The sequence below is a fragment of the Oncorhynchus nerka genome, linkage group LG1 (assembly GCF_034236695.1).
Source record: "Oncorhynchus nerka isolate Pitt River linkage group LG1, Oner_Uvic_2.0, whole genome shotgun sequence".
NCBI classification, from domain to species: Eukaryota; Metazoa; Chordata; class Actinopteri; order Salmoniformes; family Salmonidae; genus Oncorhynchus; species Oncorhynchus nerka.
In genome coordinates, this window is record NC_088396.1 from 52,414,412 (window position 1) to 52,441,682 (window position 27,271).

General features: G+C 39.7%; 1 protein-coding gene across 1 annotated transcript in view; it reads left to right on the top strand.

Moving 5' to 3' along the window:
- tmem198a (transmembrane protein 198a) overlaps positions 1-27,271 on the top strand; it is a 95,030-nt gene that overhangs the window by 24,079 nt on the left and 43,680 nt on the right. The window contains exon 2 of the mRNA XM_065022835.1: positions 19,811-20,089. Coding sequence (XP_064878907.1) covers positions 19,912-20,089 — 178 coding nt within the window. The 5' untranslated portion in view covers positions 19,811-19,911. The remainder of the gene's footprint in view (positions 1-19,810; positions 20,090-27,271) is intronic.

The following is a 27,271-nucleotide window of genomic DNA, read 5'->3' on the forward strand; positions in this document are numbered from 1 at the left end:
GGGATCTTACTGTAAAATATAATGCAGCAATACACCTGGGATCTTACTGTAATACGTAATGCATCAATACACCTGGGATGTTACTGTAATACGTAATGCAGCAATACACCTGGGATCTTACTGTAAAATATAATGCATCAATACACCTGGGATCTTACTGTAATACGTAAAGCATCAATACGCCTGGGATCTTACTGTAATACGTAATGCATCAATACACCTGGGATGTTACTGTAATACGTAATGCAGCAATACACCTGGGATCTTACTGTAAAATATAATGCATCAATACACCTGGGATCTTACTGTAATACGTAATGCATCAATACACCTGGGCTGTTACTATGATACTGTGTTTCTGTGTGTTAGCAAGCAGACTCTGCGTTCAGGAGACAGACAGGCGTGCATGGCCTCATTTTGTTCACATCCTCTCCCCAGGCATGATGCCGGCCTCAGCCCGTCTCTGACTGTCTGTATGTTAAAATATTCATGTGAAACTGCATGCCTAATAGACCCAGCTGCTGGCTCAGCTGGCCTGCATGGATCATGAGGACTGACACTCTGACTGGGGGGGGGGGGGTTTGGGGGGAGTAGAGAGAGTATATATTCCCTGTGGTGTGAAAGGAAGATGACACAACAACATAGCTACCTCTGTGTTTAGTGCCTTGTCATGAGGTTATGTTGTGTGGTAGTGTTTCTACATCACCTTACTGCCAAGTGGAAACAGAGAGTAGATAGTGTTTCCTTTTGTACAACCAGGAAGTGTCAGTAGATCCATGTCGTCATGCAACGGCGGCTACATTAACATCTTTCCAGTAGAATGAACAGATCAGTGATTAATTAAGACTCGTGTGTCTTCATGTCTGATGGAGCTTATCTTGTACACAGTAATCCTGAGCTACATTATGATAATCTTGAAGTGAGGACAGTGAGCTATTGCTTACACTTACCCAGTCGAGTTGTCTCGGGTACATGGGGAGGAGAGGAGGGGATGAGGAGAAGGAGAGGGGATGAGGAGAAGGAGAGGGGATGAGGAGAGGGAAGGAGAGGGAGGAGAGGAGACAACAAAGGAAAGGGTACGAGGAGAGGGAGGAGAGGAGAGGGGAGGACAGGAAAAGAGAGGACGAGGGAAAGAGAGGGAGGAGAGGACAAGGGGATGGGGAGAGGGAGGAGAGGAAGGAGTGGGATGTGGAGGGAGGAGAGGAGAGGACAGGAGGGGGAGGGAGGGAAGAGGGGAAGAGGGGAGGAGAGGACAAGGGGATGGGGAGAGGGAGGAGAGGGGAGGACAGGAAAAGAGAGGACGAGGGAAAGAGAGGGAGGAGAGGACGAGGGGATGGGGAGAGGGAGGAGAGGGAAGGGGAGGACGGGGACAAGGACAGGGGATGAGGAGAGGGAGGAGAGGGATGTGGAGGGAGGAGAGGAGAGGACAGGAGGGGGAGGGAGGGAAGAGGAGAGGACAGGAGAAGAGGGGACGAGGGAAGGAACTATACAGGTGACGTTGCCATGGTGCCAAGTCCTCTTCTCATGTATCACGTTTTAACACCACCACCCTGGAGCATCACTTTGGTTGTTATGACAACAGACAGGAAGTGGAAAAACAGAATAATAGTTGAATACTGTAACAAGCTTTGGTAACTATACAGAACTCTGTATAGTAAAGTGTTAACCAAGTTCATTTCACTGTTCATTTCACTGAAAATACATTGACATTTGTACAGTTATTTGCCCGACTAATTTGTGTGAATATCATTTGAAAATCCATTTGACATATCTGACCCCAACAACTGTGGATTTCATGGCTTGAAATCAACTTTTTACTGTGTGAGAAACATTTTTGGCACCTGTCTGGGTACTGTCTGGGTCTGTCTGGGTACTGTCTGAGTACTGTCTGAGTACTGTCTGAGTACTGTCTGAGTCTGTCTGGGTACTGTCTGGGTACTGTCTGAGTCTGTCTGGGTACTGTCTGGGTCTGTCTGGGTACTGTCTGGATCTGTCTGGGTACTGTCTGGGTCTGTCTGGGTACTGTCTGGATCTGTCTGGGTACTGCCTGCATACTGTCTGGGTACTGTCTGGGTACTGTCTGGGTCTGTCTGGGGTCTGTCTGGGTACATTTACATTTACATTTAAGTCATTTAGCAGACGCTCTTATCCAGAGCGACTTACAAATTGAGTCTGTCTGGGTACTGTCTGGATCTGTTTGGGTACTGTCTGGGTCTGCCTGGGTACTGTCTGGGTACTGTCTGGGTCTGTCTGGGTACTGTCTGTGTCTGTCTGGGTCTGTCTAGGTACTGTCTGGGTACTGTCTGGGTACTGTCTAGGTACTGTCTGGGTACTGTCTGGGTACTGTCTAGGTACTGTCTGGTCATTATGACCCTGTGAGACCTGGCAGCACAGCTTCAGGTGAAAGAAATCTGACCACACGGCCAGCGATTTGAAAAGTCCAATGGCCTCCTCCTCTCCTCTCCTCTCCTCTCCTCTCCTCCTCCTCTCCTCTCCTCTCCTCTCCTCTCCTCTCCTCTCCTAAATCAAATCACATTTATTTATATAGCCCTTCGTACATCAGCTGATATCTCATAGTGCTGTACAGAAACCCAGCCTAAAACCCCAAACAGCAAGCAATGCAGGTGTAGAAGCACGGTGGCTAGGAAAAACTCCCTAGAAAGGACAGAGAGGAACCAGGCTATGAGGGGTGGCCAGTCCTCTTCTGGCTGTGCCGGGTGGAGATTATAACAGAACATGGCCAAGATGTTCAAATGTTCATAAATTACCAGCATGGTCCAATAATAATAAGGCAGAACAGTTGAAACTGGAGCAGCAGCACGGCCAGGTGGACTGGGGACAGCAAGGAGTCATCATTTCAGGTAGTCCTGAGGCATGGTCCTAGGGCTCAGGTCCTCCGAGAGAGAGAGAGAAAGAAAGAGAGAATTAAATTCACACAGGACACCGAATAGGACAGGAGAAGTACTCCAGATATAACAAACTGACCCTAGCCCCCTGACACATAAACTACTGCAGCATAAATACTGGAGGCTGAGACAGGAGGGGTCAGGAGACACTGTGGCCCCACCCGAGGACACCCCCGGACAGGGCCAAACATCCTACCTCCCCTTCCCTCTCCTCGTCCTCTCCTGTCCTCTCCTCTCCTCTCTCCCCTTCCCGATCCTCGTCCTCTCTCTTCCATAAGGACCAACCACCAAGACAACCAGTAAAGTCAGTTCAAATGTAATTGTATTCAACATTCTGTCTTGCGGAGGTCCTTTTCCAAACAACTATGTTTCATAACGTTGGACTGTGAATCGCATGTTGTCTCAGGATGATTTTCAGCCACAGTGTGTCTAAACAAATATTCACCCAGGTAATACACACTGTTGTCAATCATATGCATAGTCACTTTAACCATATCTACATGTACATACTACCTCAATCGGCCTGACTAACCGGTGTCTGTATGTAGCCTCACTACGGTTTATAGCCTCTCTACTGTATAAAGCCTCTCTACTGTATATAGCCTCTCTACTGTATATAACCTCTACTGTATATAGCCTCTCTACTGTATATAGCCTCTCTACTGTATATAGCCCCTCTACTGTATATAGCCCCTCTACTGTATATAGCCTCGCTACTGTATATAGCCTCTCTACTGTATATAGCCTGTCTACTGTATATAGCCTCTCTACTGTATATAGCCTCTCTACTGTATATAGCCTCGCTACTGTAAATAGCCTCTCTACTGTATATAGCCTCTCTACTTTTATAGCCTCTCTACTGTATATAGCCTGTCTTTTTACTGTTGTTTTTATTTCTTTACTTACCTATTGTTCACCTAACACCTTTTTTGCAGGGGGTGTTGTCTGAACAGGTATAAAGACAAGGTTGGTGATTTACTGCCCCCTGGAGGGTGTTGTATGAACAGGTATAAAACCAAGGTTGGTGATTTACTGCCCCGTGGAGGGTGTTGTCTGAACAGGTATAAAACCAAGGTTGGTGATTTACTATTTTTACCAAACAAAACATAAAGTAATGTTTTTATATAGTTGAGTTGATGGACCAAACACATTAGGAATAGAAAAACAACCCAGATGTGATTGATAAATAAGTTACAGAAATCTATCAAACTAATGAAGGCTAAAGAGGAGGACTAAACAAAAAACACTTTGAATTAAAATGTACTTATACCTCATGATTCTGGCAAGTGTTCATGTGCACTATGAATATCCAGGAAGTATCATGCAGGAACAGCCCAGGAAGTGTATTTAAAATAAAACACATTCTTTAACCAGGTTTAATCTAGTTTAATCAAGTTCTCAATTACAACTGCGACCTGGCCAAGATAAAGCAAAGCAGTGCGACACAAACAACACACATGGAATAAACAAACAGACAACAGCACAGAGTTACACATGGAATAAACAAACAGACAACAACACAGAGTTACACATGGAATAAACAAACAGACAACAGCACAGAGTTACACATGGAATAAACAAACAGACAACAGCACAGAGTTACACATGGAATAAACAAACAGACAACAGCACAGAGTTACACATGGAATAAACAAACAGACAACAGCACAGAGTTACACATGGAATAAACAAACAGACAACAGCACAGAGTTACACATGGAATAAACAAACAGACAACAGCACAGAGTTACACATGGAATAAACAAACAGACAACAGCACAGAGTTACACATGGAATAAACAAACAGAAAACAGCACAGAGTTACACATGGAATAAACAAACGTACAGTCAATAATACAGTAGAAAAAGTATATATACAGCATGTGCTAATGAGGTAGGATAAGGGAGGTAAGGAAATAAATAGGCCATAGTGGCGAAATAATTACAATTTAGCAAATAAACACTGGAGTGATAGATGTGCAGAAGATGAATGTGCAAGTATTTTTTATGTATTTATTTCACCTTTATTTAACCAGGTAGGCCAGTTGAGAACAAGTTCTCATTGACAATTGCGACCTGGCCAAGATAAAGCAAAGCAGTTCGACACATACAACGACACAGAGTTACACATGGAGTAAAACAAACATACAGTTAATAATACAGTAGAAACAAGTCTATATACAATGTGAGCAAATGAGGTGAGATAAGGGAGGTAAAGGCAAAAAAAAGGCCATGGTGGCAAAGTAAATACAATATATCAAGTAAAACACTGGAATGGTAGATTTGCAGTGGAAGAATGTGCAAAGTAGAGATAGAAATAATGTGGGTGCAAAGGAGCAAAATAAATAAATACAGTAGGGAAAGAGGTAGTTGTTTGGGCTAAATTATAGGTGGGCTATGTACAGGTGCAGTAATCTGTGAGCTGCTCTGACAGTTGGTGCTTAAAGCTAGTGAGGGAGATAAGTGTTTCCAGTTTCAGAGATTTTTGTAGTTCGTTCCAGTCATTGGCAGCAGAGAACTGGAAGGAGAGGCGGCCAAAGAAAGAATTGGTTTTGGGGGTGACCAGAGAGATATACCTGCTGGAGCGCGTGCTACAGGTGGGTGATGCTATGGTGACCAGCGAGCTGAGATAAGGGGGAATTTACCTAGCAGGGTCTTGTAGATGACATGGAGCCAGTGGGTTTGGCGACGAGTATGAAGCGAGGGCCAGCCAACGAGAGAGTACAAGTCGCAGTGGTGGGTAGTATATGGGGCTTTGGTGACAAAACGGATTGCACTGTGATAGACTGCATCCAATTTGTTGAGTAGGGTATTGGAGGCTATTTTGTAAATGACATCGCCAAAGTTGAGGATTGGTAGGATGGTCAGTTTTACAAGGGTATGTTTGGCAGCATGAGTGAAGGATGCTTTGTTGTGAAATAGGAAGCCAATTCTAGATTTAACTTTGGATTGGAGATGTGGGTCTGGAAGGAGAGTTTACAGTCTAACCAGACACCTAAGTATTTGTAGTTGTCCACATATTCTAAGTCAGAGCCGTCCAGAGTAGTGATGTTGGACAGGCGGGCAGGTGCAGGCAGCGATCGGTTGAAGAGCATGCATTTAGTTTTACTTGTATTTAAGAGCAATTGGAGGCCACGAAAGGAGAGTTGTATGGCATTGAAGCTTGCCTGGAGGGTTGATTAACACAGTGTCCAAAGAAGGCCCAGAGGTATACAGAATAATAAGTAATAATAAGAATGATAAAGATATACTGTGCTGCAAAGGAGCAAAAAAAATGCTATAAAAAATAACAGTATGGGGATGAGGTAGTTGGATGGGCTATTTACAGATGGGCTATGTTCAGGTGCAGTGATCTGTGAGCTGCTCTGACAGCTGGTGCTTAAAGTTAGTGAGGGAGATATGAGTCTCCAGCTTCAGTGATTTTTGCAATTCGTTCCAGTCATTGGCAGCAGAGAACTGGCAGGAAAGGCGGCCAAAGGAGGAATTGGCTTTGGGAATGACCAGTGAAATACGTGCTACCTGTGCCAGACCTGCTGTTTTCAACTCTCTAGAGACTGCAGGAGTGGTAGAGATACTCTTAATGATCGGCTATGAAAAGCCAACTGACATTTACTCCTGAGGTGCTGACTTGCTGCACCCTCGACAACTACTGTGATTATTATTATTTGACCATGCTGGTCATTTATGAACATTTGAACATCTTGGCCATGTTCTGTTATAATCTCCACCCGGCACAGCCAGAAGAGGACTGGCCACCCCTCATAGCCTGGTTCCTCTCTAGGTTTCTTCCTAGGTTTTGGCCTTTCTAGGGAGTTTTTCCTAGCCACCGTGCTCCTACACCTGCATTGCTTGCTGTTTGGGGTTTTAGGCTGGGTTTCTGTACAGCACTTTGAGATATCAGCTATATAAATACATTTGATTTGATTTTAACTATACCTGCTGGAGCCCGTGCTATGGGTGGGTGTTGCTATGGTGACCAGTGAGCTGAGGTAAGGCGGAGCTTTACCTAGCAAAGACTTATAGATGACCTGGAGCCAGTGATTTTGGCGACGATTATCAAGCGAGTGCCAGCCGACGAGAGCATACAGGTCGCAGTGGTGGGTAGTATATGGGGCCTTGGTGACAAAACAGATGGCACTGTGATAGACTGCATACAGTTTGCTGAGTAGAGTGTTGGAGGCTATTTTGTAAATGGCATCACCGAAATCAAGGATCGGCAGGATAGTCCGTTTTACAAGGGTATGTTTGGCGGCATGAGTGAAGGATGCTTTTGTTTGCGAAATAGGAAGCCTATTCTAGATTTAATTTTGGATTGGAGATGCTTAAATGTGAGTCTGGAAGGAGAGTTTACAGTCTAACCAGACACCTAGGTATTTGTAGTTGTCCACATATTCTAAGTCAGAACTGCCCAGAGTAGTGATGACACCGTATGTCTCTATATGACTCCATATGTCTCTATATGACTCCATATGTCTCTAAATGACTCCATATGTCTCTATATGACTCCATATGTCTCTAAATGACCCCATATGTCTCTATATGAACTGCCCAGAGTAGTGATGACACCGTATGTCTCTATATGACTCCATATGTCTCTATATGAACCGCCCAGAGTAGTGATGACACCGTATGTCTCTATATGACTCCATATGTCTCTATATGAACCGCCCAGAGTAGTGATGACACCGTATGTCTCTAAATGACACCATATGTCTCCATATGTCTCTATATGACTCCATATATATGAACCGTCCAGAGTAGTGATGACTCCATATGTCTCTATATGAACCGCCCAGAGTAGTGGTGCTGGACCGACAGAAGTATCAAAGTTCAGAGGGAAGCCACACCTGTTTTCACCACCTATCAGACATTTTAACAGAAGATTATTATACTGTGTGCTCGTTTGCTATTTGATGAGCTTTAGTGGAAAGCATTAAGATCTAGCCTGGTTGCCGATCTGTTTGTGTTATATAGTGAATGACTGTAGCTGTCAAGACAGCACATATTTGAGAACAGGCTATCAGGGGCCTATGGAGGGAATCCCTTTCATGGCCTCTGTTTTATAACCGTGCCCCCCTTAAAGACCAAAATTACGTCCCCCTCTTAGAGACGTAAATTATATTCCTCTCTGTGAGGAGAGAGTCTGTGTTCCTCTGAAATGAATCTACTTCGCAAATGTGTCATCAAACGCAGGGCACTGAACTGTGATGAGAGCTGTGGGAGTCAGACACTGCAGGCTTGTTAGATGACTTAGTGTTTCTTCTGACTCTGTTTGATGTTTCATCCCTGTCTTCTTTACTGTATGTAATGAGCTGTTAGTCAGTAGCTCAGTGGTTCCCAAACTCTTTATAGCCCCGAACCCCTTCAAAAGGTTTACTTCCAGCTGCGTACCCCCTCTAGCACCAGGGTCAGCGTGCTTTCAAATGTTGTCATTGTAAGCCTGCCACACACACACACACACACACACACACTATACGATACATTTATTAAACATAAGAATGAATGTGAGTTTTTGTCACAACCCGGCTCGTGAGAAGTGACAAAGAGCTCCTATAGGATCAGGGCACAAATAAGAATATAATAACAATCAATAATTTTGGTCTTTATTTAGTCATCTTATGTATAAAACCTTGTTTGTTCATTGAAAATGTTGAATAACTCAGCACAGGTTAATGAGAAGGGTGTGGTATTTTGGTATTTTATTAGGATCCCCATTGGCTGTTGCAAAAGCAGCAGCTACTCTTCCTGGGGTTCACACAAAACATGAAACATAATACAGAATTACATAATACAGAACATCAGTAGACAAGAACAGCTCAAGGACAGAACTACATACATTTTAAAAAGGCACACGTAGCCTACATATCAATACATACACACCAACTATCTAGGTCAAATAGGGGAGAGGCGTTGTGCCGCGAGGTGTTGCTTTATGTTTTTTTAAACCAGGTTTGCTGTTTGTTTGACCAATATGAGATGGAAGGATGTGTGTTTGAAAGGATGCACATGACTCTGCAATGTTGGGTTGTATTGGAGAGTCTGAGTCTTAAATCGTTTTCCACACACAGTCTGTGCCTGTATTTCGTTTTCATGCTAGTGAGGGCCGAGAAGCCACTCTCACGTAGATATGTGGATGCAAAGGGCATCAGTCTTAACTTCTTGCGTCGAGCCATCCCGGATCCGGGATCGTGAATACAGCCTCAAGCTCATTACCATAACGCAACGTTAACTATTCATGAAAATCGCAAATTAAATTAAATTAATCTATTTGCTCTCAAGCTTAGCCTTTTGTTAACAACACTGTCATCTCAGATTTTCAAAATATGCTTCTCAACCATTGCAAAACAAGCATTTGTGTAACAGTATTGATGGCTAACGTAGCATTTAGCGTTAGCATTCAGCATGAAACATTTTCCACAAAAACCAGAAAAGCATTCAAATAAAATCATTTACTTTTGAAGAACTTCAGATGTTTTCAATGAGGAGACTCTCAGATAGCAAATGTTCAGTTTTTCCTGAAAGATTATTTGTTTAGGACAAATCGCTACATTTTCTGCGTCACGTTTAGCTACGAAAAAAAACCTGTATCCAGGATTGTGTAAATATATCCGCAAGCTCATTAGCATAACACAACGTTAACTATTCATGAAAATCGCAAATTAAATTAAATTAATCTATTTGCTCTCAAGCTTAGCCTTTTGTTAACAACACTGTCATCTCAGATTTTCAAAATATGCTTCTCAACCATTGCAAAACAAGCATTTGTGTAACAGTATTGATGGCTAACGTAGCATTTAGCGTTAGCATTCAGCATGCAACATTTTCCACAAACACCAGAAACAGAAAATAATTCAAATAAAATAATTTACCTTTGAAGAACTTCAGATGTTTTCAATGAGGAGACTGTTAGATAGCAAAAGTTCAGTTTTTACAAAAAATATTATTTGTGTCGACTAATCGCTCCGTTTTGTTCATCACATTTGGGGAGGGAAAAAAAAAATATATATATTAAGTCATTAAAACACAAACTTTTTTCCAAATTAACTCCATAATATCGACAGAAACATGGCAAACCAATGTTTAGAATCAAACCTCAAGGTGTTTTTCACATATCTATCGACGATAAAATCCATCGTGGCATTTTACTTTCTCTTCTGAAGAAATGGAACGCGCATGGACCTACAGATTACGCACACAGGACACCGGGCGGGACACCAGGTAAATGTAGTCTCTTATGGTCAATCTTCCAATGATATGCCTACAAACACGTCACAATGCTGCAGACACCTCGGGGAATAGACAGAAACCGCAGCCTCATTCCTGGCGTATTCACAGCCATATAAGGAGACATTGGAACACAGCGCCTTCAGAATCTGGGGCATTTCCTGTATGAAACTTCATCTTGGTTTCGCCTGTTGCATTAGTTCTGGGGCACTCACAGATAATATCTTTGCAGTTTTGGAGACGTCAGAGTTTTGTCTTTCCAAGGCTGTCAATTCCATGCATAGTCGAGCATCTTTTCGTGACAAAATATTGCGTTTAAAACGGGCACGTCTTTTTATCCAATAATGACATAGCGCCCCCATAGGTTGAACAGGTTAACAGCTCAATTTGCCAAGGCAGGATACTCTGAGCGCAGCCCAATCCAGAAATCTGTCAGTGGCTTCTGGTTAAATTCAATTTTCACAGAACCGCTTGTTGCAATTTTGATGAGGCTCTCTTGTTCAGATATCGGTAAGTGGACTGGAGGCAGGGCATGAAAGGGATAACGAATCCAGTTGTTTGTGTCGTCCGTTTCGGGAAAGTACCTGCGTAATTGCGCACCAAACTCACTCAGGTGCTCCGCTATATCACATTTGACATTGTCCGTAAGCTTGAGTTCATTTGCACACAACAAATCATACAACGATAGAAAGACCTGTGTGTTGTCCTTGTTAATACAGACAGAGAGGAGCTCCAACTTCTTAATCATAGCCTCAATTTTGTTCCCCACATTGAATATAGTTCCTGTAATCCTAGATTCAGATCACTCAGGCGACAAATAACATCACCCAGATAGGCCAGTCGTGTGAGAAACTTGGCATCATGCAAGCGGTCAGACAAGTGAAAATTATTGTCAGTAAAGAAAACGTTAAGCTCGTCTCTCAATTCAAAATAACGTGTCAATACTTTGCCCCTTGATAACCAATAAGCACTTCTGTATATTGTAAAAGCATTATATGGTCGCTGCCCATATCATAACGCAGAAAATACACTAGAGTTCAGGGTCCATACTTTAACAAAGTTAACCATTTTCACCGTAGTGTCCAAAACGTCTTTCAAGCTGTCAGTCATTCCTTTGACAGCAAGAGCCTCTCGGTGGATGCTGCAGTGTACCCAAGAGCCTCTCGGTGGATGCTGCAGTGTACCCAAGAGCCTCTCCGTGGATGCTGCAGTGTACCCAAGAGCCTCTCGGTGGATGCTGCAGTGTACCCAAGACCCTCGGTGGATGCTGTACCCAAGAGCCTCTCGGTGGATGCTGCAGTGTAGCCAAGACCCTCTCGGTGAATGTTGCAGTGTACCCAAGAGCCTCTCTGTGGATGCTGCAGTGTACCCAAGAGCCTCTCTGTGGATGCTGCAGTGTACCCAAGAGCCTCTCGGTGGATGATGCAGTGTACCCAAGAGCCTCTTGGTGAATGCTGCAGTGTACCCAAGACCCTCTCGGTGGATGCTGCAGTGTACCCAAGAGCCTCTCGGTGGATGCTGCAGTGTACCCAAGAGCCTCTCGGTGGATGCTGCAGTGTAGCCAAGACCCTCTCGGTGAATGTTGCAGTGTACCCAAGAGCCTCTCGGTGGATGCTGCAGTGTACCCAAGAGCCTCTCGGTGGATGCTGCAGTGTACCCAAGAGCCTCTCTGTGAATGCTGCAGTGTACCCAAGACCCTCTCGGTGGATGCTGCAGTGTACCCAAGAGCCTCTCGGTGAATGCTGAAGTGTACCCAAGAGCCTCTCGGTGGATGCTGCAGTGTACCCAAGAGCCTCTCGGTGAATGCTGCAGTGAACCCAAGAGCCTCTCGGTGGATGCTGCAGTGTACCCAAGTGGCGTCGGGAGCAACTGCTTGCTACCACTCCACTATGTCTCCCTGTCATGGCTTTTACGCCATCAGTACAGATACCAACACATCCTGACTACCAAAGTCCATTTGATGTCACAAAGCTGTCCAGTACTTTAAAAAATATCCTCTCCTGTTGTCCTGGTTTCCAGAAGAGGATCTCTTCCTTAATTGACCCCCCATAACCGTAACGGACATATTCAAGGAGCGACAGGTAGAGCCTAGTGTTTAAAGCATTGGGCCAGTAACTGAAAGGTTGCTGGATCGAATCCCTGAGATGACAAGGTAAACATGTGTTGTTCTGCCCCTGAACAAGGCAGTTAACCCACTGTTTTGTAGTAGGCAATCATTTGTTCTTAACTGACTTGCCTAGTTAAATAAAGGAAAAATAGAAAGCTGTGTCAGGCCCGCCACGTCTGTTGACTCATCCAGCTGTAACACATAGAGTTCACTGGCTTGTATGTGAAGCAGTAATTGTTTCAAAAACATTTCCTGCCATGTCACATGCACCCCTGGGAGGCAGCATAGCCTAGTGGTTAGAATGTTGGACTAGTATCCGAAAGGTTGCAAGATCAAATCCCCAAGGTGCAAATCTGTTGTTCTTCCCCTAGGCAGTCATTGAAAATAGGAATTTGTTTTTAACTGACTTGCCTAGTTAAGTAATAAATAAAGACTATAAGACCAAAACGTTCCCTGTCTGTCAGTGTTTCCGAACAAAAATGTCCTCAGTGTCATTGTCACATTCTGACCTTTATTTCCTTTGTTTTGTCATTCTTTAGTATGGTCAGGGTGTGAGTTGGGGTGGGCAGATTTGGGTATTTCTATGTTTCGGCCTAGTATGGTTCTCAATCAGAGGCGGGTGTCATTAGTTGTCTCTGATTGAGAATCATACTTAGGTAGCCTGGGTTTCACTGTGTGTTGGTGGGTGATTCTGTAATGGTTTTCTTGAGTTGATGGAGAGGCGGACCAATACGCAGCGTGGTTACTATTCATGGTTCTTTAATAAAGCAACTACACATGAACAAACTAACAAAACAAGAAACATGAAAAACCAAAACAGCCCTATCTGGTGCAAACACAGAGACAGGAACTATCACCCACAAAACCCAACACCAAACAGGCTACCTAAATATGGTTCTCAATCAGAGGCAGGTGTTAGTCATTGTCAGCTCCCAGCTGTGCCCTGGACACCATATGTGAATTGATTGCCTCCCCCACATCTATCTTCAGAGTTCGTTCTGTTAGGTGACCTAAATTGGGATATGCTTAACACCCCGGCAGTCCTACAATCTAAGCTAGACGCACTCAATCTCACACAAATGATCAAGGAACCCACCAGGTACAACCCTAAATTTGTAAACATGGGCACCCTAATAGATATTATCCTGATCAACTTACCCTCCAAATACACCTCTGCTGTTTTCAATCAGGATCTCAGCGATCACTGCCTCATTGCCTGCATCCGCTATGGGTCCGCGGTCAAACGACCACCCCTCATCACTGTCAAACGCTCCCTAAAACACTTCTGCGAGCAGGCCTTTCTAATCGACCTGGCCCAGGTATCCTGGAAGGATATTGACCTCATCCCATCAGTTGAGGATGCCTGGTCGTTCTTTAACCTCATAGTCCGCCCAAACCCGTATGCGGTAGCGTAACTACAGCCTCAAGCTCATTACCATAACGCAACGTTAGCGATTTCTAAAAATCGCAAATGAAATGAAATAAATATGCCTGCTCTCAAGCTTATCCTTTTCTTAACAATCCTGTCGTCTCAGATTTTCAAAATATGCTTTAGAACCAGAGAAAATCAATAATTTGTGTAAGAGTGGTGATAGCTAGCTTAGCATTTAGCGTTAGCATTTAGCACGCAACATATTCACAAAAACCAGCCAAGGAATCAAATAAAATAATTTACCTTTGAAGAACTTCAGATGTTTCAATGAGGAGACTCTCAGTTACATAGCAGATGTCCAGTTTTTCCTGAAAGATTCTTGTGTAGGACACATCGTTCCCTTTTGTTACTATGCATTTGGCTACCGAAACTAACCGAAAATTCAGTCACCTACACGTCAAACTTTTTTCCGAATTAACTCCATATTATCGACTGAAACATGGAAAACGTTGTTTGAATCAATCCTGAAGGTGGTTTCTCATATATCTCTCCATTGAAAGCACCGTCCTTGAAGCCTGCTTTGTTGTCTGATTCGAATGGAAAAACACTGGGAGCTGACTTTTGCACACCAAATGCCACGCAGACACCAAGAGGGACACTTGGCAATTGTAGTCTCTTATGGTCAATCTTCCAATGATTTGCCTACAAATACGTCACAATGCTGCAGAGATCTTGGGGAAACAAGATAAAGTGTCCGTTGATTCCTGTCGCATTCACAGCCATATAAGGCGATCATGGAAAACGTAGCCTCAAAAATCCTGTTCATTTCCTGGTCGGTCATACATCTTGGTTTTGCCCGAAGCATTTGTTCTAAGGGACTCACAGTGAAAATCTTTGCAGTTCTGGATACGTAAGAGTCTCTTCTTTCCAAAACTATAAATTCCAAGCATATTCAAGCATCTTTTCGTGACAAAATATTGCGCTTAAAACGGGCACGTCTTTTTATCCAAAAATGAAATACTGCCCCTAGAGTACTAACAGGTTAAAAGTAATTTCCTCACCATCTTAAATAAGCATGCCCATTTAAAATAATGTAGAACTAAGAACAGATATAGCCCTTGGTTCAGTCCAGACCTGACTGCCCTCGACCAGCACAAAAACGTCCCGTGGCGGACTGCACTAGCATCGAATAGTCCCCGCGATGTGCAACTGTTCAGGGAAGTCAAGAACCAATACACGCAGTCAGTTAGGAAAGCAAAGGCTAGCTTTTTCAAACAGAAATTTGCATCCTGTAGCTCTAACTCCAAAAGGTTTGGCACGCTGTAAAGTCCATGGAGAATAAGAGCACTTCCTCCCATCTGCCCACTGCACTGAGGCTAGGTAACACTGTCACCACCGATAAATCCACGATAATCGAGAAGCATTTCTATACAGCTGGGCATGCTTTCCTCCTGGCTACCTCAAACCCTGGCCAACAGCTCCACACACCCCCGCAGCTACTTGCCCAAGCCTCTCCAGCTTCTCCTTCACCCAAATCCAGATAGCAGATGTTCTGAAAGAGTGGCAAAACCTGGACCCGTATAAATCAGCTGGCTAGACAATCTGGACCCTCTCTTTCTATAATTATCCACTGCCATTGTTGCAACCCCTATTACCAGTCTGTTCAACCTCTCTTTTGTATCGTCTGAGATCCCTAAAGATTGGAAAGCTGCCACGGTCATCCCCCTCTTCAAAGGGGGAGACACGCTAGACCCAAACTGTTACAGACCTATATCCATCCTGCCCTGCTTTTCTTAAGTCTTCGAAAGCCAAGTTAATAAACAGATCACTGACCATTATGAATCCCACCGTACCTTCTCCGCTGTGCAATCCGGTTTCTGAGCTGGTCACTGGTGCACCTCAGCCACGCTCAAGGTACTGAACGATATCGTAACCGCCATCGATAAGAGACATTACTGTGCAGCCGTATTCATCGACCTGTCAATCACCATATTCTTATCGGCAGAACAGCCTTGGTTTCTCAAAGGAATGCCTCGCCTGGTTCACCAACTACTTCTCAGATAGAGTTCAGTGTGTCAAATCGGAGGGCCTGTTGTCCGGACCTCTGGCAGTCTCTATGGGGGTGCCACAGGGTTCAAATCTCGGGTCGACTATTTTCTCTGTGTATATCAACAATGTCACTCTTGCGGCTGGTGATTCCCTGATCCACCTCTATGCAGACAACACCATTCTGTATACATCTGGCCCTTCTTTGGACACTGTGTTAACAAAACTCCAAACGAGCTTCAATGCCATACAACACTCCTTCCGTGGCCTCCAACTACTCTTAAACGCTAGTAAAACTAAATGCTTTTCAACATTGCTGCCCACACCTGCCCGCCCGTCTAGCATCACTACCCTGGACGGTTCTGACTTAGAATATGTGAACAACTACAAATACCTAGGTGTCTGACTAGACTGTAAACTCTCCTTCCAGACTCATATTAAACATCTCCAATCCAAAATTAAATCTGGAATCGGCTTCCTTTTTCGCAACAATGCATCCTTCACTCACGCCGTCAAACATACACTCGTAAAGCTGACTATCCTACCGATCCTCGACTTCGGCGATGTCATTTACAAAATAGCCTCCAACACTCTACTCAGTAAACTGGATGCAAAGTATCACAGTGCCATCCGTTTTGTCACCAAAGCCCCATATACTGCGACCTGTATGTTCTCGTTGGCTGGCCCTCGCTACATATTCATCGCCAGACCCACTGGCTCCAGGTCATCTATAAGTATTTGCTAGCTAAATCTCCACCTTATCTCAGCTCACTGGTCATGATAACAACACCCATCCGTAGCAGCAGGTATATCTCACTGGTCATCCCAAAAAGCCAACACCTCTTTTAGCTGCCTATCCTTCCAATTCTTTGCTGCCAATGACTGCTGAAGTTGGAGACTATTTATCTCCCTCACTAACTTTAAACATCAGCTATATGATCAGCTAACCGATCGCTGCAGCTGTACATAGTCCATCTGTAAATAGCCCACCCAATCTACCTACCTCATCCCTATATTGTTTAATTTACTTTTTTGCTCTTTTGCAAGTCATCATCTTGCACATCATCATCAGCTAAATTGTAATTACTTCGCTATCATGGCCTTTTTATTGCCTTACCTCCTCAAGCCATTTGCACACACTGTATATAGACTTTTTTTTCTATTGTGTTATTGACTGTACGTTTGTTTATGTGTAACTCTGTGTTGTTGTATGTGTCGTACTGCTTTGCTTTATCTTGGCCAGGTCACAGTTGTAAATGAGAACTTGTTCTCAACTGGCCTACCTGGTTAAATGAAGGTTAAAAATCTTCTTTGGGATTGGGTTGACGGATCGACTCCAACTTTTAGGTGCGTACACCGCCACTTGTTGTTAAGAAGGCAGAGTAGCGCTTTATTATAGACAGTCTTCTCCCCATCTTATCTACTGTTGTATCAATACGTTTTGAACATGACAGTTTACAATCCAGGGTAACTCCAAACAGTTTAGTCACTTCAACTTGCTCATCCCCCCCCCCAAAAAAAAATGTTTTACTCTTTAGAAGTAGTAGTGGTAGTTAGTGGTGGTAATGGTAGTGGTGGTAGTAGTAGTGGTAGTTAGTGGTAGTAGTAGTGGTGGTAGTAGTGGTAGTTAGTGGTAGTAGTAGTGGTGGTAGTAGTAGTGGTAGTAGTAGTGGTGGTGGTAGTAGTAGTGGTAGTTAGTGGTAGTAGTAGTAGTAGTGGTAGTTAGTGGTAGTACTAGTGGTGGTAGTAGTGGTAGTTAATGGTAGTAGTAGTGGTGGTAGTAGTAGTGGTAGTAGTAGTGGTAGTGGTAGTAGTAGTAGTAGTAGTAATAGTGGTAGTAGTAGTAGTGGTGGTAGTAGTAGTGGTAGTAGTAGTAGTGGAGGTAGTGGTAGTGGTAGTGGTAGTAGTAGTAGTGGTAGTAGTAGTAGTGGTAGTGGTAGTAGTAGTAGTGGTAGTAATAGTGGTGGTAGTAGTGGTAGTGGTAGTAGTAGTGGTGGTAGTGGTAGTAGTAGTGGTGGTAATGGTAGTGGTAGTGGTGGTAGTGGTAGTGGTAGTGGTGGTAGTTAGTGGTGGTTGAAGAGAGGAAAGGAGGAAGGATGAGAGGAAGAGAAGAAGAGGAGAGGGAGGAGGAGAGGAATAGACATAGGAGGATAGGAGGAAGATAGGGAGGAGGAGAGGAAGATAGGGAGGAGGAGAGGAAGAGAGGAGGGAAGAGAGGATGAGAGGAAGGAAGAGAGAAAGGAGGAGAGGAAGGGAGATAGGAAGAGCGGGATGAAGAGAGGTAGGAAGCAAGAGAGGGAGGTTGAGAGGGAGTTTAAGAGTGAGGTTGAGAGGAAGGAAGAGAGGAAGATAGAGGAAGGATGAGAGGAAGGAAGAGAGGAAGGGAGGAGGAGAGGGAGGAAGATAAGTTAGAGATGGAGGGGAGGAGGAGGAGGTGCCTGGGGGGATCATCGTCATTGTATATTTCCTGTCTGTAGATTTCTGTGACAGGCTAAATGCTGAGTTGTGTCACACATGTTGCTACATGACAGGTGCACTGACCTGCAAGATTGAATCAGAGAGGAGAAATGAGAGCTTTGAGCGTTGTCCCTAATGGCACCCCATCCCCTATACAGTGCGCTATTTTTGACCAGGGCTCTCATCTAAGGTAGTGCACTATATAGGGACTAGGGTGTAGGGTGCCATTAGGGCCAGGAAGAGGGCTAGATTGGGACACACTGGTAGATATCGAGATATAAATTGTGTGTAGAGACGTGAATAGTTAGGAGGACAAAATGGTTTGTACATACAGCACATGCATGCGTTCTGGGCTTGACGTTTTGTGATTTGTATGGCTTCTCAGAGAGTATGGGAGGAGTATTTTGGTACGCAGTGCATTCTGGGCTTGACGTTTGGTGATTTGTATGAGAGGAGTATTTTGGTACGTAGTGCATTCTGGGCTTGACGTTTGGTGATTTGTATGAGAGGAGTATTTTGGTACGTAGTGCATTCTGGGCTTGACGTTTGGTGATTTGTATGAGAGAGTATTTTGGAATAGTGCATTTGGGCTTGACGTTTGGTGATTTGTATGAGAGGGTATTTACATACGTAGTGCATTCTGGGCTTGACGTTTGGTGATTTGTATGAGAGGAGTATTTTGGTACGCAGTGCATTCTGGGCTTGACGTTTGGTGATTTGTATGAGAGGAGTATTTTGGTACGTAGTGCATTCTGGGCTTGACGTTTGGTGATTTGTATGAGAGGAGTATTTTGGTACGCAGTGCATTCTGGGCTTGACGTTTGGTGATTTGTATGAGAGGAGTATTTTGGTACGCAGTGCATTCTGGGCTTGACGTTTTGTGATTTGTATGAGAGGAGTATTTTGGTACGTAGTGCATTCTGGGCTTGACGTTTGGTGATTTGTATGAGAGGAGTATTTTGGTACGCAGTGCATTCTGGGCTTGACGTTTTGTGATTTGTATGAGAGGAGTATTTTGGTACGTAGTGCATTCTGGGCTTGACGTTTGGTGATTTGTATGAGAGGAGTATTTTGGTACGTAGTGCATTCTGGGCTTGACGTTTGGTGATTTGTATGAGAGGAGTATTTTGGTACGCAGTGCATTCTGGGCTTGACGTTTGGTGATTTGTATGAGAGGAGTATTTTGGTACGTAGTTGTTCAGTCTTTGATTTGAGACAATATTAAGCTCCTCTTTATCCAGAGATCTAGGTTCAGAGCAAAATAGCAATTGGTGCAGTGGAAGGAGAGGGATGGAAGGCCTCCTTCGTCTGTGTCTGTTTCAGGCCTCAGACATTAATGATGCCATATTGTGAGAGAGGCTGTCTGTCTTGGCATGGTGCCTCAACCCTCACTAATGAATTAACAAACAATCAATAATGCTGTCTCTTTCTCTCTTTTCTCTCTTTTCTCTCTCTCTCTCTCTATCTCCCTCTCTCTATCTCTCTCTCTCTCTCCCTCTCTCTCTATCTCCCTCTCTCTCTCTCCCTCTCTCTCTATCTCCCTCTCTCTCTCACCCTCTCTCTCTCCCTCTCTCTCTCCCTCTCTATCTCTCCCTCTATCTCTCCCTCTCTCTCTCTCTCTCTCTCTCTATATCTCTCTCGCTCTCTCCCTCTCTCTATCTCTCTCTCTCTCTCTCTCTCTCTCTCTCTCTCTCTCAGGTGGATCATTTTGGATGGGTAACATCGTGCCCTGATCCTCCCTGTCCCGGCCCACCTATACAGCCCCTGACCCCCCCACACCCCACCCCACGCTAGTCACCATGACATCTGCATCCTGGCCCCAGCTGCTGGCTTTCAAACTGGCCCCTCCACCACATGACCCCGGGAGCCCAGAGAGGATCCTCAGCTGTGACGAGGAGATAGAGCGTCGTTATGAGATCGTTCCCTCTGTGGCCTGCTCCATGTGCTGCCTCTTCGGTATCATATACTGCTTCTTTGGTAAGATTTACAAGAGCGCTAGTCCACTGGGCAAAAAACTGGTTGAATTAACATTGTTTCCATGTCATTTCTAAGAAGAAAAAAAAAAAACGATATGTGATGATGAATCAACGTGGAAAACTGAATTTTGTGATTTTCTTTCAACCTAACTTTTGACCAAAATCCACGGTGGGATTTTTTGTTGATTTCACGTTGAAGTCAGGTCAGTTAACAACTCAAACAAATGTAAATCAAAACTATACGTTGCACTGACGTCTGTACCACGTGGAAAGCTAAACACAACCTTCTTTGGTAAGACCGTAGAGATAATGTCATGTAGAATGTAATGCGTATTGTCCATCAGAATGACGTTCAGTTCATCTTAACACCGCAAACACCATGTTGAGCTTGTCTTATTCACGTTAATAACCGCATGCTATTAACGTCTCGATTCAGAGCGACCCATCTCAGTTAATTACTGTTGGTTTATAACATAACAGCTGTCATCTCACCACGCGTGTTACTTCCCGATCTGTTGTGTGATGGAGACGAAACCAAGAGAAGGGAGAAAACTGTATGTTTTTCGTCTTTGTTAGAGCAAGAAAAAGACTGTGATTTAAAAAAATCCTCCTCCACGTAATGCACAAAATAAATAACCTGGTTTTAGCCAGACGAGCTGAAGAGGAGGAGGCTGTTTTCACAGTACTTTTCACCCAGATTGTAATCTGATGGTGGATCCTTGTGGTAGAGGAAGACAGTGGGCTGGGAGTTCAGGAGTACAGGAGAACATTCACAAATGAATATAGATACTTTCTCCCTGTCCCTAATGACATCCTATTCCGTAGGGCCCGGGTCAATAGTAGTGCACTATGTAAGGGACAGGGTACCATTTGGGACAGATTAAAGGATAAAGTCTGCTTCTCTTTCTTCTTTTTCTTCTCTCTCTCTCTCTCTCTCTCTCTCTCTGTCTCTCTCTGTCTCTCCGCTCGTTCGCTCTCTCTCTCTCTATCTCTCTATCTTTCTCTCTCTTTTTCTCTCTTTCCATCTTTCTATCTTACTCTATCTTTCTCTCCCTCTCTCTCTCTCTCTCTCTCTCTCTCTCTCTTTCTATCTTTCTCTCTCTTTATCTCTCTCGCTCACTCTTTCTCTTTCTTTCTGTCTCTCTCTATCCCACTCTCTCACTACCTCCCTCTCTCTCTCTCTCTCTCTCTCTCTCTCTCTCTCTCTCTCTCTCTCTCTCTCTCTCTCTCACACATCATCTCTCTCTCCTTCCTCTCCAGCACCTCTCTCTTTATCCCTATGTCTCTTCTCTCTCTCTCCTTAAGCTCTCCCTTGACTGTTCATCATTAAAAAGGAATAACTGTCATAAGATATAAGCTCAAATGTTCGTCATTTAAAGGAATAGCATAACTAGGTTAACTCAGCTATAGAAAATGTCATCTTATTATGCAACCTCCCTCTCCCAACCCACCCAGCTCTGTACAGTATAGCTTTCCGCTTGTCTCTTTCTTTCTTTGACTCTCTCTCCTTTTGACTCTCCCATCTCCTCCTTCATGCTGTCTGTCTGTCCCTGACCTGTCTCTATATCTCTCAGCCAAGCCTGACTGCCTGTGTATCTCTGACCTGTCTCTATATCTCTCAGCCAAGCCTGACTGCCTGTGTATCTCTGACCTGTCTCTATATCTCTCAGCCAAGCCTGACTGCCTGTGTATCTCTGACCTGTCTCTATATCTCTCAGCCAAGCCTGACTGCCTGTGTATCTCTGACATGTCTCTATATCTCTCAGCCAAGCCTGACTGCCTGTGTATCTCTGACCCGTCTCTATATCTCTCAGCCAAGCCTGACTGCCTGTGTATCTCTGACCTGTCTCTATATCTCTCAGCCAAGCCTGACTGCCTGTGTATCTCTGACCTGTCTCTATATCTCTCAGCCAAGCCTGACTGCCTGTGTATCTCTGACCCGTCTCTATATCTCTCAGCCAAGCCTGACTGCCTGTGTATCTCTGACCCGTCTCTATATCTCTCAGCCAAGCCTGACTGCCTGTGTATCTCTGACCTGTCTCTATATCTCTCAGCCAAGCCTGACTGCCTGTGTATCTCTGACCCGTCTCTATATCTCTCAGCCAAGCCTGACTGCCTGTGTATCTCTGACCTGTCTCTATATCTCTCAGCCAAGCCTGACTGCCTGTGTATCTCTGACCTGTCTCTATATCTCTCAGCCAAGCCTGACTGCCTGTGTATCTCTGACCTGTCTCTATATCTCTCAGCCAAGCCTGACTGCCTGTGTATCTCTGACCCGTCTCTATATCTCTCAGCCAAGCCTGACTGCCTGTGTATCTCTGACCCGTCTCTATATCTCTCAGCCAAGCCTGACTGCCTGTGTATCTCTGACCTGTCTCTATATCTCTCAGCCAAGCCTGACTGCCTGTGTATCTCTGACCTGTCTCTATATCTCTCAGCCAAGCCTGACTGCCTGTGTATCTCTGACCTGTCTCTATATCTCTCAGCCAAGCCTGACTGCCTGTGTATCTCTGACCTGTCTCTATATCTCTCAGCCAAGCCTGACTGCCTGTGTATCTCTGACCTGTCTCTATATCTCTCAGCCAAGCCTGACTGCCTGTGTATCTCTGACCTGTCTCTATATCTCTCAGCCAAGCCTGACTGCCTGTGTATCTCTGACCCGTCTACCTTGATGTGATTATTTAAGTCTTCTTCTTCTTCTTCTTCTTCTTCTTCTTCTTCTTTACATTACAATATATCAATAAATACTTATTTTTTTCAAACGTTCTGACTCACTTTTTAAACACCTCAAATCACAGCAAATACATAACAATATACTGAATATAATATAATAATATACTAATATACTGTATATAATATAATAATATACTGTATATAATATAATAATATACTGAATATAATATAATAATATACTGAATATAATATAATAATATACTAATATACTGTATATAATATAATAATATACTGAATATAATATAATAATATACTGAATATAATATAATAATATACTAATATACTGTATATAATATAATCATATACTGTATATAATATAATAATATACTGTATATAATATAATCATATACTGAATATAATATAATAATATACTGAATATAATATACTAATATACTGTATATAATATAATAATATACTGTATATAATATAATAATATACTGAATATAATATAATAATATACTAATATACTGTATATAATATAATAATATACTGTATATAATATAATAATATACTGAATATAATATAATAATATACTGAATATAATATAATAATATACTGTATATAATATAATAATATACTGAATATAATATAATAATATACTAATATACTGTATATAATATAATAATATACTGAATATAATATAATAATATACTGAATATAATATACTAATATACTGTATATAATATAATAATATACTGAATATAATATAATAATATACTAATATACTGTATATAATATAATCATATACTGTATATAATATAATAATATACTGTATATAATATAATCATATACTGAATATAATATAATAATATACTGAATATAATATACTAATATACTGTATATAATAATATACTGAATATAATATAATAATATACTAATATACTGTATATAATATAATCATATACTGTATATAATATAATAATATACTGTATATAATTAACAATATACTGAATATAATATAATAATATACTGAATATAATATAATAATATACTATATATAATATAATAATATACTGTATATAATATAATAATATACTGAATATAATATAATAATATACAGTATATAATATAATAATATACTGAATATAATATAATAATATACTGTATATAATATAATAATATTCTGTATATAATATAATAATATACTGAATATAATATAATAATATACAGTATATAATATAATAATATACTGTATATAATATAATAATATTCTGTATATAATATAATAATATACTGAATATAATATAATAATATACTAATATACTGTATATAATATAATAATATACTGAATATAATATACAGTATATAATATAATAATATACTGTATATAATATAATAATATACTGTATATAATATAATAATATACTGAATATAATATAATAATATACAGTATATAATATAATAATATACGGTATATAATATAATAATATACTGAATGTATAATATAATAATATACTGTATATAATATAATAATATACTGTATATAATATAATAATATACTGTATATAATATAATAATATACAGTATATAATATAATAATATACGGAATATATAATATAATAATATACTGAATGTATAATATACTAATAATAATAATATACTGTATATAATATAATAATATACTGAATATAATATAATAATATACTGAATATAATATAATAATATACTGTATATAATATAATAATATACTGAATATAATATAATAATATACTAATATACTGTATATAATATAATAATATACTGAATATAATATAATAATATACTGAATATAATATAATGATATACTGTATATAATATAATAATATACTGAATATAATATAATAATATACTAATATACTGTATATAATATAATCATATACTGTATATAATATAATAATATACTGTATATAATATAATCATACTGAATATAATATAATAATATACTGAATATAATATACTAATATACTGTATATAATATAATAATATACTGAATATAATATAATAATATACTAATATACTGTATATAATATAATCATATACTGTATATAATATAATAATATACTGTATATAATATAACAATATACTGAATATAATATAATAATATACTGAATATAATATAATAATATACTGTATATAATATAATAATATACTGTATATAATATAATAATATACTGAATATAATATAATAATATACAGTATATAATATAATAATATACTGAATATAATATAATAATATACTGTATATAATATAATAATATTCTGTATATAATATAATAATATACTGAATATAATATAATAATATACCGTATATAATATAATAATATACTGTATATAATATAATAATATTCTGTATATAATATAATAATATACTGAATATAATATAATAATATACTAATATACTGTATATAATATAATAATATACTGAATATAATATACAGTATATAATATAATAATATACTGTATATAATATAATAATATACTGAATATAATATAATAATATACAGTATATAATATAATAATATACGGTATATAATATAATAATATACTGAATGTATAATATAATAATATACTGTATATAATATAATAATATACTGTATATAATATAATAATATACTGTGTATAATATAATAATATACGGAATATATAATATAATAATATACTGAATGTATAATATACTAATATACTAATAATAATAATATACTGTATATAATGTAAAAATATAATAATATCTTGAATATAATATAACAATATACTGAATATAATATAATAATATACTGAATATAATATAATAATATACTGAATGTATAATATAATAATATACTGTATATTATATAATAATATACTGTATATAATATAATAATATACTGTATATAATATAATAATATACTATATATAATATAATAATATACTGTATATAATATAATAATATACTATATATAATATAATAATATACTGTATATAATATAATAATATACTGTATATAATATAATAATATACAGTATATAATATAATAATATACTGTATATAATATAGTAATATAATAATATACTGTATATAATATAACAATATAAGAATATACAGTATATAATATAATAATATACTGTATATAATATAATAATATACTGTATATAATATAATAATATACTGTATATAATATAACAATATAATAATATACTGTATATAATATAATTATATACTGTATATAATATAAGAATATACTGTATATAATATAATAATATACTGTATATAATATAATAATATACTGTATATAATTTAATAATATACTGAATGTATAATATAATAATATACTGAATATAATATAATAATATACTGTATATAATATAATAATATACTGTATATAATATAACAATATAATAATATACTGTATATAATATAATTATATACTGTATATAATATAATAATATACTGTATATAATATAATAATATACCTTTTATAATATAATAATATACTGTATATAATATTATCACGCCCTGACCTTAGTTATCTTTTATTCTATAGGGTCTTTTGCTGTATAGGGTATTCTATATAGGGTATTCTATATGGTATTCTATATGGTATTCTACAGGGTCTTCTACTGTATAGGGTATTCTATATGGTATTCTATAGGGTATTCTATATGGTATTCTACAGGGTCGTCTACTATATAGGGTATTCTATATGGTATTCTATAGGGTATTCTATATGGTATTCTACAGGGTCTTCTACTATATAGGTTATTCTATATGGTATTCTATATGGTTTTATATAGGGTCTTCTACTCTATACGGTATTCTACAGGGTCTTCTATATGGTATTCTACAGGGTCTTCTACTCTATATGGTATTCTACAGGGTCTTCTATATGGTATTCTACAGGGTCTTCTACTATATATGGTATTCTATAGGGTCTTCTATATGGTTTTCTACAGGGTCTTCTACTGTATATGGTATTCTATAGGGTATTCTACTGTATATGGTATTCTATAGGGTCTTCTACTGTATAGGGTATTCTACAGGGTATTATACAGGGTATTCTACTGTATAGAGTATTCTATAGGGTCTTCTACTGCATATGGTATTCTAAATAGTATTCTATAGGGTCTTTTACTGCATAGAGTATTCTATATGGTCTTCTACTGCATATGGTATTCTAAATAGTATTCTATAGGGTATTTTACTGCATAGAGTATTCTATAGGGTCTTCTACTGCATATGGTATTCTAAATAGTATTCTATAGGGTATTTTACTGCATAGAGTATTCTATATGGTCTTCTACTGCATATGGTATTCTAAATAGTATTCTATAGGGTATTTTACTGCATAGAGTATTCTATAGGGTCTTCTACTGCATATGGTATTCTAAATAGTATTCTATAGGGGCTTTTACTGCATAGAGTATTCTATACGGTCTTCTACTGTATAGGGTATTCTATAGGGTATTTTACTGTATAGGGTATTCTATAGGGTCTT